Source organism: Panthera leo, chromosome B2 (genome assembly GCF_018350215.1).
Source record: "Panthera leo isolate Ple1 chromosome B2, P.leo_Ple1_pat1.1, whole genome shotgun sequence".
In the NCBI taxonomy this organism is placed as follows: domain Eukaryota; kingdom Metazoa; phylum Chordata; class Mammalia; order Carnivora; family Felidae; genus Panthera; species Panthera leo.
Genome location: NC_056683.1, coordinates 36,052,469 through 36,067,488, shown reverse-complemented (window position 1 = coordinate 36,067,488; position 15,020 = coordinate 36,052,469). Strand labels below are relative to the sequence as shown.

At 44.8% G+C, this 15,020-nt stretch overlaps 1 protein-coding gene across 2 annotated transcripts in view; it reads right to left on the bottom strand.

The window, feature by feature from the left end:
• ZFAND3 (zinc finger AN1-type containing 3) overlaps positions 1 to 3,941 on the bottom strand; it is a 321,058-nt gene extending 317,117 nt beyond the window's left edge. For both annotated transcript variants that reach the window (XM_042938620.1, XM_042938621.1), the window contains exon 1: positions 3,784 to 3,941. In XM_042938620.1, the coding sequence (XP_042794554.1) occupies positions 3,784 to 3,854 (71 nt within the window). In that variant the 5' untranslated portion in view covers positions 3,855 to 3,941. The remainder of the gene's footprint in view (positions 1 to 3,783) is intronic.
• Positions 3,942 to 15,020: the final 11,079 nt, after the last annotated feature.

The following is a 15,020-nucleotide window of genomic DNA, read 5'->3' as shown; positions in this document are numbered from 1 at the left end:
CCCTCTTCTTCCTCTCTTTTTTAGAATATTTCTAAGTCTGTTCTTTCAACACCGTTTGAAAGTGCCTGTAAAGAATCTACGCGTTTCAGTACATTTTAAACGTCTAAACAACTTAAAATGCAACTTCAACTAGTAACAGTTATACCCATATCATTTAAAAGTGCTTTTGTGTATGTATATATTTCTAAAATACTATTTCTAAAATAATATTTTTATTATTTTAAAATACTATTTCATTTCAGGTTTGATTATTACAAACTAGTATGTTTTTCGCAGGACTACGGAATGCCTAAAAATTAGCCATGAAAATACTCATATTTCACTAAAAGTTTTAAGTACATACCTCAGGGGAAAAAACGGTTTATGATCATTAACTCTAAAAACATTGTACACACCACACAATTTTCAACTTTTGGAAAGAGGTAAATCTTCAACAATTTCCAAGGTAGCAAAGTTTCCCAGTGGAGAGATGGTCTCTCTGTAGAACAGTAACTTTAATTCCATGCCCACGATTAAACAACATAAACCAAGAGGGAGAGAAGTAGAAACTTTTCCTTATTCCAAATACTCACACATTTGCATTGTGTGCTCCTCTTGTCATTCTACTTTCTAACTGTTGCATTCCCACAAAAAAGACCTCACAGCTCTCTTGTTTAAGCAAGCCCCACTGACTGGTGTCCTGACTGGACAATGCCAGGCAGCAAGTCTGGCAGCCTAAGTAACTAAAGAGCAATCTTAAAGGAACTGCCTTTAGTCTACTGGTGCCAGAACATTCTGCTAAGAGGCTCCTCTGCAAAGGGCTGTGGCTAGCTGACTTCACAGACCTATGGCTTCCACAGAATGCAATGCTGACTGAAGTTTTCAGGTAACACACTCACCTTCATTTTCATGAAAGAAAAAGGCACAAGATACCTACTGAATGGCTCTCACAGCTTTCTACTTTTCTCCATTCTGTCTAGCTACCACACGGGTGCAGGCCCCAATCATCCCTGGTCTGGATTACTCCTCCTGATAAGACTTCTGTACCTCTAGTAATACCCCACGAACATAAAAACACCACACTCCTATACACACACACCCAGACCCCCTCAGCATCATCCGATCTTTCACGTTAAAGAAAATCACGTCACTACGTGTTCAAAGTTCTTCAACAGTTCCTGAGTGAACTCAAGATAAAAGTCCAAAGACCTAGGCATTACCTACAGAGCCCTACATCACCAACTGCTCTCACCATCTCACCCTCATCTCTAGCAAATTGCCCTTCACAATCTACCAGTCAACTCCAGTGAACTTTTAAGTTCCTCAAATGTGGGGTGCTTTCTCTCCCATCCAGGACTTCACCCATGCTATCCCCTCCACCTGAAAGAAACTCTTCTAATTCCATTCTCCCCTACCCTTCCTGCAGGCCTAGGCCGGTGTCACTTACTCCAGGCTACCTTCCTCTACCCCCACCTCAACTAGGTAAGCGCCCCTGCCATTACACCCTGTACCAGTCCTAACATACTTATATTCTGACACTTTACTTCTGCTCCCAGAAGACGGGGCCAGTGCCCCCTTGTCCACCATTATACCAGAGACACTCAATTATTCGTTGAATATATTCAAGGTTACTTAATGAACATAGTATGAATGTGGCCCATACAGTAAGAAACACATGTTCGGTTCGGAGTCAGTCATGATAAAACTCTGCAGCAATATCATTACACTTTGGTATAGAATGCAAACTACACAGGTACCTACAAACTCCTTTAGAAAAGGTTAAAACATTACACACTAAAAAGAACACTTTTCAACATAAAAATATTAGTTTTGTGCTCACAACTCCTATCAGGCAAACTGCAGTTCATTAAAAAGGGCCAGATTGAAAGTATCAAAAAAGCAGGACTGATTGCTTATAGGTCAAGTATGATACCAGTTTCACTAATCCTCCCTGCAACTATCAAACTTTCTTGGCATTATTCAGAACTCTGCAGCCTAAAAGTAAAAGGCTATTCCATTTCCTTAGTTTCTATGTCTTGACATAAGTCTTTCGATAAGGGTTCTGCTCAAGATAATGGTCCCAAGGACAAACTTGTTGCCAGGAAACAAGCCTCTCTCTGATACATCCTGGGCATTAGCTGCCATTGGCAGCTACTTTCTTTGAGCCACATGTCTTCTTATGAGTTACAATCAGAGGCTTGTGACACCAGATTTTTCCAGGGCAGCAGATTGATGTCATAAACGTGATGGTACTAAGCACTCTGACGAGCTCACCAGCTCCACCCTACACTCACTGCTTACCAGGGGCAAGTTATCCACCTCTCAAAGCCTCAATTTCCTCATCTATAGTGGGATAATGGTTGTACCTCCTAAGATTCTGTGGGAATTAGATTGTCCAGGAAAGCACTTAGCAGACAACCCAATTATTAGGAAGACTATAAAACCTAAAATATTTTCACATCTTCAAAACTTTTGCTAATACCATAACTTATTTTTGACTAACATCTTTCCACCAGGTATTTTTTTAAGAAAAGGCAGAAAAGAGGACAAAATGAGAACCTATTTCTGTCACGACCTTTCAATTTGACAAATTCCACAGAAATCTACATTAAGATCCACTTTCTTTCTCTTCACTCCCAAAAATCCCAGACTTAACCTGTACTTCAACCATTCCTAACATCTGGGGGATAGCAAAAATAAAATACTTAAATACATCTTTCCAAAATGTTCTCACCAGAAATAATCATTTCCTTACTGCCTCTATACACTATGAAATATACTAGGTCTTTGGAAAACAGAGGAAAAAGGGATCAATCACAAAAGTCCTTCAAAGTCTCCCAATTCCCCTACAATAAGAGTCATAAGGTAGGATGGAGGCACCTGTTAGGTAAGAGGGATGGTAATCCATAAAACTCCAAGTGTTAACAAGGAGAATTTAAAATGTAACTGTAGGTGAAAAAGTTAATTTCCCACCTCACAGTTTTTCACCCTAACAGGATGGTCAAGTAATAACGCAGGCTGGCCAATGTAAATATTTTTATCATTAAAAAAAAAAAAAAAATGGAGAGAGATGAATTTGAGCCAACTGAGCAAACTGGCTCTCACGTTCCCAAGCCAGGTTGACTTGAGTTGGGTGTTTTGGGTTTTTGTTTTTTATTTTTTGGACAAGGAAATTTTACAGAACTCCTGAAATGTGTTTTAAATAAAGGGGAGACCTCCATATTCTTATAACTTTACCCTAGACTCGGCTCTGGGCTCGATTTTTAAAGATGGGTGATGTGTGAACAGCTTCCTAAAAGCAAATAGGGCACTGGGATATAATTTAGGAAGTGATGATGCAAGTCTCTGGGGGACAAGGAGGGAGGGGGAGGTGAAAAAGTCAGAGGAAATACCCTCCTGGTGCCTGGGCACCAACTCATACCAAGGCAGGGAGGGAGGGCTGGCCTCCACATGCCAAGGGAAGGGGCACCCCAGCTTCACCCGGAGGTGCCAACACCGCCCCCTCATCCCTCTCCGCTGCCCTGCCCCCCCTCACCAGTGGCCCGGGCGGCCCCTGTTGGCCCAAACCTCTGGCAGGAGAGTCCCAGAGGGTGGCAGTGCACCCGGGCCAGGGCCTTCTCTGCCCACCTCCAGCTCCCCACCCAGCGCCCCTCCCCGAGACTCGGCCCCTGCCCCCTCCCGGTAGGCCCGGCTAGGGCCCAGCCCCCAGGGTTCCGGCCACCCCCGGCCCCGAGGCCTGCCCGGGCAGCCCCCGCGCCAGCGCCCCCAGCCCCCGCCCCCACCCCCACCCGGCCGGGCACTTACCCCCAGAAGCCGCAGGGACAGCGAGGCGGCAGGCTGGGCGCTTTGCTGCGCTCGCTCCCGGCGTCTCCCATGGTGCTCGGCGGCGGCGGAGCTCGGCGGCGGCAGCGGTGGCGGCGGCTGGGCCTGGGCCCCGCTTGAAGGAGGCGGCGGCGACTACGGCGGCGGCGTCGGGGGGGCTCGGGGCGGGGGGAGGGGGAGGGAGCGGGCGCGCGGGCGGGCGCGAGTCCGAGGCTCCGAGCCGGGATTCCAGGCCGGTCAGCTGGAGGCGGGCCGCACCACTCGGCCTGCAGAGATGGGGGGGCCGGGGGAGGCGCGGAGAGGGAGGGTAGCTGAGGAGGAGGGGCGTGCGGGTGAACCGAGGACCGCGGGGGAGGAGGGAAGACCCGGCGCCCTCGGCAGCTCCCACCGCCGCTCGCAGCCAGAGCGATGTCCCGCGCGGCGGCGCTGGGAAGGACCTGAGGCCCCCGCCGGCTCTGGCGTAGCAGCGGCGGCTGTGAAGCCCCGGGCCTCGCTCGCTCCGTCACGCTCCCCTCCCCCGAAGGCTGCGCTGACCGGACAATGGCCGCTCCGCCCCCTCCCCTCCTCACACACCCCTCCTAAGGAGTCACAATGGTCTCGCCCGGGGGAGCCGCCGCCAAAGCCCAGCAGCTGATCAGCTGGGATCCGGGCGTGCCACTTTGTTCAGCCCCTCAAAGGAAGAGTACGGGGCTGTGGGCAAAGCCGAGAGCGTCGGGCTATCACCCGGCGACGGGCCTCTGAGGTTTTCATATTCTTGGAACTTTTAAAATCTGAGGCAAACTTACCTTCTCCCTGTCTGAAGAAGGGGAGCAGGTTTCTGAGTACCCTGGGGCACGTTGCCTCCCCCCAAACGCGAATGGTACGCCCCGAGCGGGAGGGGGAGGAGTAGATTAGTTGTTTAGGGTAAGTCGGGCCAGTCCCAGAGCGGCGGACGAGTGCTACGCATGCGCCCGGAGACCCCGTAACCGGGTACTGGGAGGGGCCAGAAGGGAGTGCTTCCAAATCCGGAAGTGGGTCTCGCTCTTCCCGGGGTTGCGGGGGTCTTTAGCTGCTGGGAGGTCTACCAACCGGCTGCTGCTCCCTGCTATGGGCGATGCCAGGGTCCATTTCTCCACTAACCGCCAATCCCCTAGAAATCTGTCTTCCCAGTCCCCCCACACCCGACCCACTCTTCCAGTTCCACCCGGAGAACTGGTCTCTTCTTGGCAGTAATGAACTTAAGGGAAATGTCCCTCCCCTCCCCCGCCCCAGGAAGGGCGGGGTGCAGGAGGGTAGTGTCTCTGTGAAGTTCCTAGCTCCTCCTCCCTTTTCGGTGCCCCCAGCCTCAGAGACACAAGTTCACTCCCGATACCCAGACTAAAAGAGCCTCTTTTTTTTCTAGAGTGGACATGTTTGGTTTGGGGAGGGGACCTATGGCCGAATCAGTGATGAAAATTAATGTAAGCAAAGAAGTTCGAGCCACCAAAAAATAAGCCTTTAGCGCTTCTTGTCTTTCATCTAGAACTCATTCTGAGTTCCAGCCAATCGTGAGCAGAAGGCGATTGTAGATGGCAAATGTCAACGCGGAGGAAACTTCCACCATATCTACTGGAGAGGTGACCCCCACAGCTGAGACCCTTGTTGGCGAACTTCGAAGGTCACTGCTACTTCCGGAAGGCAGCTGTGTACCCCCGATTCGGCAAGAATACGAGACCCTCAGAGGGTATTACCTAGATTAATTTTATTGTCAAATGTTATTATTTCTATATCTACCATTATGTCTGTGCATGCTCTGTGGACTTGTTGACATTTATGTCGCTTCTTTTAGCCTCTAAAGAGCAAGGATCACATTTAGCTTAGCATCTTCTAAAAGATGCTGTGGATGATAAAGACAAATGATTGCAAAAATCAAGTTCTTTACAGCCAATGCACTTCCAAAAGTGAGTGCTGATTTTCATAATATTTAGTTTCGACTTTGTGCATTTTCACAAGCCTTCAATAAGTAGTTATGTCAAAAGTCCATTGAGTGGATGAAGCCACACAGCCATACAGCTAGGTGCTTTCATTGGACTCACATTGCCCTTAAATCTTCACTTAAACTAACATAAAATTGCCACATTCTTAAAAGACTTATAGCTTTTGAGTTTAACAGACCAAGATTAAGTGGGACTCTCTCTCTATTGGCATTTTGATGGTCTTTTATATATGGAAAAAGAAAACCTAAAACCAAAAGGAAAATTTAATATAAACTGTGATTGTCATCTTACAAACTGCTTGCCTACCTGTCTGCTTGCCAGTTATTCATTTTAACAAGCATTGACTGACTACCAAGATGTGCACAAAATTTTCTAAGGCCTTATCCCTCCTGTTAGCCTCTGCCCCACTGCTCTTCCTCTCTCTTGCCCAGGACACTACTCCTGCCCATTCAGGCATATGTTATCTCTTCAATGCCTTGCCTTTGCTAACAAGGCAGAATTAGTCCCTCCTTCCTCTGCCCACATAATCTCCATTATAGGACCAAGAAATATACATGTTTGTCTCCTACCACAAAACCTAACTCCAAAAGGTTTGGCTGATAGAAATAGCTGCTAAGTACTCTCAACGCAGTGGGGATACAAGATGCTCAGAAGGTATCACCTAGATTAATTTTATTAGCAAATATTATTTTATTTCTATAAATGCCATTCTGTTTGTACGTTATCTGTAGACTTGTAGGATCCACAAATCACCATGGGATTGAAGCCAACTCAATCCATGTTTACTGAATGGAAGAGCTTATTTGATAAGAAGCCACTCTTAGTCAAGCCTCTTGTATCTACAAGGAACAGAAACCCACTGAAACTTCATGCAAAAATTAATTAATTGATTAATAGGGGCACCTGGGTGGCTCAGTGGTTGAGCTTCCAAATCTTGATTTTAGCTCAGGTCATGATCTCATGGTTTGTGGGTTCGAACCCACTCTGGATCCTCTCTCTCTGTCCCTCCCTTGCTCATGCTCTCTTTCTCTCTCTCAAAATAAAATAAACTTTTTAAGAAAATTAATGAATTAATAATAATAATTTATTGAAGGAAATAATCTTAAAGAACCCAAGAGCACAAAGAGCAAATAGATCTCATGAAGGACTGGAAGAGGGATCTAAAATACTAACAGAAGCCAAGTAGCTAGTTTCTCATCTCTTTTTCTCTCTGGTCACACATTCTTCCATCTCTTTCACTCTACAGAGCTGCTTCATTCTTCTCTGCAGACCTGCTTCCACTGCTTCTCTGGGAATACAGTGGAACATGACTATCTGAGCTCGCCTAGCCTCACCTCAAGAACCAACAGAAATTAATTAATTATCTATGAATCCCAGTTCTCAATAGAAAGAACCTTATTGGTCAAACTTACGTCAGGTTGTCTATTCTTGATAGGATAACTTTGAGCCAGTCAAAGCTTTTTGTTTTGTAACGCAAACATGACTGTCAGAGGTTCATCCTTGTAGCCTGTGGTTCTCAAAGGTCAGTTATGTTCTTGGCAAAGATTCCAAAATGTATCTAACACAGACCAAAAAAGGAGTAAATTACAGCCTAAAATCAAAAAGCATAAAGAAGAGTGGACATGTTCAAGAAACTAACTCCTATTTAAACTATTTCAGGCCTGGAGCACCTGGCTGGCTTAGTTGGTAGAGCATGCAACTCATTAATCTCAGGGTCATGAGTTCAAGCCCCACATTTGCTTAAAAAAAATTTTAGGGGCGCCTGGGTGGCTCAATCGGTTGAACGTCTGATTTTGGCCCAGGTCACAGTCTCAAAGTTTGTGGGTTCAAGCCCAGCATCCAGCTGTACACTGACAGTGTGGAGCATGCTTGGAATCCTCTCTCCTCTCTCTCTGCCCTTCTCCTGCTCTTTCGCATTCTCTCTCTCTCTCTCTCAAAATAGATAAACGTTAAAAAAATGTTTTTAGGGGCACCTGGGTGGCTCAGTCGGTTAAGCGTCCGACTTCAACTAGGTCATGATCTCGCGGTCCGTGAGATCGAGCCCCGCGTTGGGCTCTGGGCTGATGGCTTGGAGCCTGGAGCCTGCTTCAGGTTCTGTATCTCCCTTTCTCTCTGCCCCTCCCCTGTTCATGCTCTGTCTCTCTCTCTCAAAAATAAATAAACGTTAAAAAAAAATTTTTTTAATGTTTTTAATTTTTAAGTAAAAATAAAAATAAATAACAAAAAAATAAAAAAAATTATTAAAAAAAAAAAACTGTTTCAGGCCTAAAATTAAATGGCATTCCCTCAAAGAAGCTTTCATTGACCACCCCCTAGTCCCACTTAAAATTATATTACCCTATTTTTATCTTCTGTGGCACCCTTTTCCTTTGTAGAACTTATCACAGTTTATAATTAAATATTTTTTCATGTTTTCTCTCCAAAGATCATGTCTGTCTTGTTCACCATTATTTGTACAATGCCCGGGACACATTTGGTAGACATTAATAAATATTTGTTGAACAACAACAACAAAAAATAACATGAAACCCATATGTGAATTGGCACCCTATTCAGACTATCCTGGGGGAATGTGTACCACATACCTTCCCTACAAGACACTGAAACTCACTGCAAGCTTTTTCATCACACAGAATGAGACCCAGTGTTCATTTGCTCCCTCTTATGTTCCTAGCTGGCTAACTTTTCACCCTTCGTTCCCAAGGTTTCTATCGGAAAAGCCCTTGAACCAGTTCCTATAACATGCCCACTTAGTTGGTTGAATGCTCAGAGAGAACATAAAATTTCAGGGCATCATCAAATTAGGGGACCAAAGTGTGGGGGTAATTGTCAGAAGTGCTTTTGTCATAATTGTCTTGACTATTTTCTAGTGTAGATTACGTTCCAGATGAGCCTGTGATGTGACTCTTGGGAGTAGTTTGCAATCACCATTGGCCTAAAAGGAGCCATCTACGTGCTCAGTAGGGTCTAGTAAAGGATAATATTAATGCTTCAGCAGCCAGAGCTCTTGAAGTAGCAACTGAGGTTGTATGGGAAAGAGCCAGGTATGACTCAAGGGCATGGGCTCACAAAGGCTGCTTTCTTAGTAATACTGAGTCCAAAGACCTTAACCCTGCAAGAGACAGCCAAAAAGGAGCCACTCATGGAGACCTGAGAGAAAACAGATGGTCCTCTAACTCAGATTCTAATTCTTATCCCACAACTCTAACTCCCAGGTCCAACCCTTCCATCATTAGAATTCATTCTACCTTGGTATTAGCCCCAATGTCCATTCTACACTCTAGCCTCCGTCTTAATCCTAATCCTAACATGATCTGGAAAAATTAATCCTAGATTTCAGACCTAATCCCAACCTTAATTCTGTGAGCTTAACAAAGGCTCCTTGCCTTGCCACTGAGTTATTTTCCTCAGTTCCTCTCTCTTATGTCCCTTGACCCTGACCCACTCCTGGGAACAGAGAATCCTATAACACTCTGGCCCCCTAGGCAGAATGGGAGCCAGTTTTAATAATCCTAAAAAAAGAAAAGGGCCTTGGGCTGCTAAGAAAGAGAAAATGGGGCATTTTTCACCTGCACGGGAGGCAGCAACCATGCCCAGTCACAACATGTCCTGTTTGCCTAATTCAGACTGCCCAGCCCTCTGAAAGTCCAGAAAAGATGCAATCCGAGTTACCTGTGTAGACTTAGGAATGTGTGACATAGCTGGCCAAGAGAAGAAGATCTGAGACCTTTCTGCAAAATGATAGGGTTAGATTAGATGACTGTCTTTCAAACCACATTCTCAGCAAGAATTCTGGTTTCTGCGTTCCTCCCACACTTGGGTTTGGTTTTCCAAAAGAGGAAAAAAAAACAACTTTTTTTTTTAAAGTCACTGAACTAGACCCTCTCTAAGGTTTCTTCTGGCCCTGGAGTTTTCTGATATGCAGTTGATTCTTTTAGTCACTTACGGTCCACTTGGCATGGATAAACTCTCAGAGCCAGGGGAAAAGAAGAGCAACCAAGCATACCATCTTCAGCCCTTCTCGGAAACTAAAAATAAATTAAATAAAATGAAGAGTGCAATGGAGAAGAGAGGGGAGGGGAGGAGAAAACGCTGCCATTTCACGTCTCATGTTCCCATGTTCATGAAGCAATTGCTGATTTCCCTGCTGCTCACACCCATCTTGGTGTGAAATTTGATTTTACTGACTTTTAAATTTCTTTTCAAGAATGGAAATACTGTTTTTCCCTGAAATAGTTGACCTTTGTGAGGAAAATTTTTCAAATAATAAGAAAGCAAAAGCCCTCCCTAATATCACTTCCTAGAGAGACCCTTTGTTAACAGTTTGTTATGTAGCCCTCCAGGCTTTTCATTTATATATTGTTATATAAACGGGGTCATGTAACACAGTATACTCTAGCCGATTATTTTTAACTTAGAAATATGTCATGAACGGGGTACCTGGGTGGCTCAGTCGGTAAACGTCCAACTTTGGCTCAGGTCATGATCTCCCAGTTCACGACTTTGAGCCCCACATCGGGCTCTGTGCTGACAGCTCAGAGCCTGGAGCCTGTTTCTGATTCTGTGTCTCCCCCTCTCTGCCCCTTCCCCACTTGCTCTCTGTCTCTCTCTCTCTCTGTCTTTCTCTCAAAAATAAACATTAAAAATAAATACATACATACATACATACATACATAAATAAATACATAAATAAATAAGAAAAACGTCCTGGACATCTTCCATATTCATGCATGTAGCTTGGCAGTATTGTCTTGTGGCTAATTATTAGGGTTCTCTGGATGGTTAAGATATATATGAAACCATATACATGTATACATACACATATATATGTGTGTGTGTGTGTGTATATATATTATATAGAGAGAGAGAGAGACACACAGAGACAGAGAGAAGGAGAGAGAGAGAGAGAGAGAGAGAGAGAGAGTACAGTGGACCCTGAACAACACAGGTTTGAACTATGCAGGTCCACTTACATGAGGATTTTTAAAAATAACTATAAATGAATTCTCTCTTCCTTATGATTTTCTTAACAGCATTTTCTTTTCTCTAGCTTACTTTATTGTAAGAATACAGTATATAATACATATAACATACAAAATATATTTTAACCAATTGTCTATGTTATTGGTAAGTCAATAGTATGCTACAAGTAGTTAAGTTTTGGGGGAGTCAAAATTTTTGACTCAGTGGGGAGGTGGTCAGTGTTCCTAACCAACCCCCCCACGTTGTTCAAGGGTCACCTGCATAACCACGTATATGAGGTTTATTTCCATGTGTTTATAATATATATGAGTTTTATTATAAGGAATTGGCTCATGCAATTATGGAGGCTGAGAAGTCCCAAGAACTGCCGTTTGGTCTCCTGAGAACCAGGAGCCAATGGTTAGAAGTTCCAGTGTGAGTCTGAAGACAGGAGAAGACTGATGTTCAGCTAAAGACCATTAGGCAGAAAGCAAATTCTTGCTCAGCCTTTTGATCTACTCACGCCTTTAACAAGTTGGATGGGGCCAGCCTACACTGGGGAGGAAAATCTGCTTTACTCAGTCCACTGATTCAAATGTTAATTTCATCCAGAAAACCCCCTCCCAGACACACTCAATGTTTAACCAGATAGCTGGGCACTCCATGGCCTAATCAAGCTGGCACATAATATTAACCCATCACACTATAAATCATGGGCTCCAGAGTCAAAATGACTGTATTTGAATCTGGCTTTTACCACCTTCCAGCTCTGAGACTTTAGGGAAGTTACAGAGCCTATCTGTGCTTCAGTTTCCTCATCTGTTACAGGAGGCATCTGTAGTGGTCTGTGCTTATCATCTGCCCATTTTCTTTTTGGTGGCCCTACTTCTGCTCCCAGGCCTCCTCAGAGATGTACAGATAACTAGCTTTAGTCAGGGAGTGCTATCTGGACTTTGCAGTTAAATGGACCAATAAATTCCTTTTTTTTTTTCTTCCTAAGCTAATTTGGGTTAGGTTTCAGTATGCTTCAATGAGAAGAAAAGTCCTGACTACGCATGATAGTATTTACCTATGTGATAAGTTTATTGTGAGTGTTAAATTATATAATCCATGAAGAAAATCATAGCATAGTATGTAGCTGACAGTACATGCTCAATAAACATTCACTATTATTATTCATTTATTTTTAATGGCTACTGACCACTCTGTTGTATGGATAAACCATTTAATGTATCTCCTTTTGATTAATTTATCCTATCATTCATTCATTTATTCATTCAGCAGATACTTTTGGAGCACCTACTATGTGTTAGGCACTGTTTTAGGCATTAAGGATACAGTGGTGAGTGAGACAGATAAGGTTCCCTACTCTAGTGGTACTTATCCTCTAGTGGTGGAGGCAGACAATTAAAAAGTTTTCCTGAATGTCTTAAAGGACAGTAATGTCCAGCTTTCCACATTTATAAAAAATCTTACAGTGAACATTTGCTTGTTTGTCCTTTTAGTGTCTTGGGTACATTTTTTAGAAAAAGAATCAGGGGCACCTGGGTGGCTCAGTTGATTAAGCATCTGACTCTTGACCTCGGCTCAGGTCATGATCTCACTGTTCGTGGGATGAAGTCCCTCATCAGGCTTCATGCTAACAGCACAGAGCCTGCTTGGGATCTCTCTCTCTCTCTCTCTCTCTCTCTCTCTCTCTCTGTCTCTCTCTCTACTCCTCTCCCGCTCAGACACGCACTCTTATCTCTGTCTCAAAATTAATAAACATTTAAAAAAAAAAAAGAAAACGAAAAAGAATTGCAATACCATTTGTTATGTATGGCCAAACTTTCCTCCAGAAAGGTTGTACGAATTTACAATCCCTTCACCAGTGAATGAGAAGGCTGTTTCCCCCACACCTCAGTAGCCTTGGGATACCATTACTCTTTTTAATCATTGCCAGAGTAAAAGGTAAAAAATAGCACCTAATGGATGTTTTAATGTGCATTTTTTGGTTATTAATGAGGTCCAGAGTGTGTGTGTGTGTGTGTGTGTGTGTGTGTATATATATATATATATTATATATATATAATATATATAATATATGTAATTTATATATATATATATTGAGGGCGCCTGGGTGGCTCAGTTCATTAAGCATCTGACCCTTGATTTCAACTCAGGTCATGATCTCTCAGTTCATGAGATTGAGCCCCATGTCAGGCTCTATGCTGACAGCACACAGCCTGCTTGGGATTTTCTGTCTCCCTTTCTCTCTCTGCCCCTCCTCTGCTTGCTCTCTCTCTCTCTCTCTCTCTCTCTCAAAATAAGTAAATATTTAAAAAAAATTTTTAATAATATTAGCCTTTTGTCATATGTACTGCAAATTGTTTCTTTATCTCTTAGCTGTACCTAGGCTTTTGACTTTGAAGAGTCTAAAATGCAGGGGAACTATGTGAATTATTACCTCTCGCTAATGTTTGAATTGCCAACATGGCAGTTTTTTGTTAAAGCCTCTAGGTTGCTACTTAAAGGTTAAAAAAAGAAGATGAGAGAAGTATAGGGGAAAACACAGGAAATTGCAGGCGATGGGGGGCAAGCAGGGAGAGAACCCCATCCTCTCAGCCTACCCAACTCTGCCTCATCTCGGGCTATGAGGCAAATGGCCAAGGCCTCCATAGGTCAGCTCAGCCCCTGGGCCAGGCCTGAGCTCCCTGGGGTGAATCACCCACGACATATATCTCAGCCTTCCTGATATTCTATGTGTAAGTAGAAAGGCCACCAGAAGCTGGGGCCCTATAGTTCTGTCAGCCCACAGGGACTGGCCTGAATTTCTCACCAAGTCACTTGCTCAGGTCTGCAGAGGTAATTTCTAGGAGTGAATGATACCACATGTGGCCAGGCTGGGCTTCGAGAACTGACCCAATGAGAAGAACTAAGGCTACTTGAGGAAGGGGGAAAGTGGTTAGAAAAAAAGGGTTAGAATTCATGTTTAGGATGAAATTAGGGAAGGAGCCAGAGTTGGAAGAATTGGGCTAGGGAGTCAGAGGAAGCAGAATTGGTGGCTCAGGGACACGTTTGTGACTGGGCAAGAGGTTTAGCTGTCCAGGATGGGGCTGAAAGGCTAAGGCTGGTGTCTTCATCTAGATCCTCCACCAGAAGCTGACCCTTAGAGATCAGGAGGTGGAAAGAATACTTGTAGGGATGGCAAGGTGGCCAATAAAGGGTGTGTCATCAAGCCATCTGTCCATGGGAGTGACCAGAGCTCAGTGACTAGTCCTGTGAGTGCCGTGCAGAGTCACACCTTGAAGTTACCCCAGCTGAGGGATGAGGGAACTGAGTATTTATACATCTGCTTCTGTTCGCGGTTGATGGCTGCTCTCGGCACTTCAGCCCATCTTTTTCTGGCAGAGCAGCCTTCCCTGGTTTCAGAGAAAGCCCTCAGGCAGAGAGGTGCAGGGACAGGCCACTCGAAATTAGTGGGATCACTCTGAAGTGTTAAGGCCCCAGGGACTATGAATGAGACACCCACAGAGTCTGCTATACCTGGGAACAGTTTGGGGTGCGTGCATATTTGGTATAAAATCATGCAGGGATTTCTTCCTAACGTTGTGATTAATTAAGGAAGGCTGAATGCCTTCTGATTAGTAGGAGCTAGGGAGGAGAGACAAGGTTAAAATTGAGATTAGAAGGTTAGGGTTCTGTAAAGGGCACTCAGAGAGGCTACTCATCCCTCCTGAAGTTACACAGCTAATAGGTGGTGAGCCGGGGCAGGATTGCAGCCTGGGCTGTGTTACTCCAAAGCCCATTAAGAAGCAGAGTGCAGGATAGCCTGGTGAAGGGAGGGAGGTATCCACAGGATCCTTGCCGCCTGGGCTCCCTCCCCAGCAGCCAGGGAGTGGGGCTAGGAGAAGGCTGTGCAGATGCCATCTGTTCTCTTGGCTCCACTGCCTGGCAACTGCCCGCCTATGTCTGTTCTCTGCTCCGGAGGAGGATGCATTCCTCCATGGCCCATCGGGCAGGATGAGGAGCCGTGCCCTCGCCAGGGCTGTACCACATGATGGATTCAATGATTATGAGTTTCTGATGTGGAGGCTGCTCAGTCATGGAGCAGACCCAATCCCATCTGGTGTGTCTTTCTTGAAAGAGCTGCTAGAAGGAAAAATCGGCATACTACTCACGCTGTTAGGAGCGTATGTGTGTACACACAGGTACAGGTGGGCATACGCAGGTGTGAACTTCTGTGTGTGTATGCGCGCACATGTGCGTGCACAGGTGTGATGTGGATACTTGGAGTGCAAAACCATTGTGGTTCTATTTCTC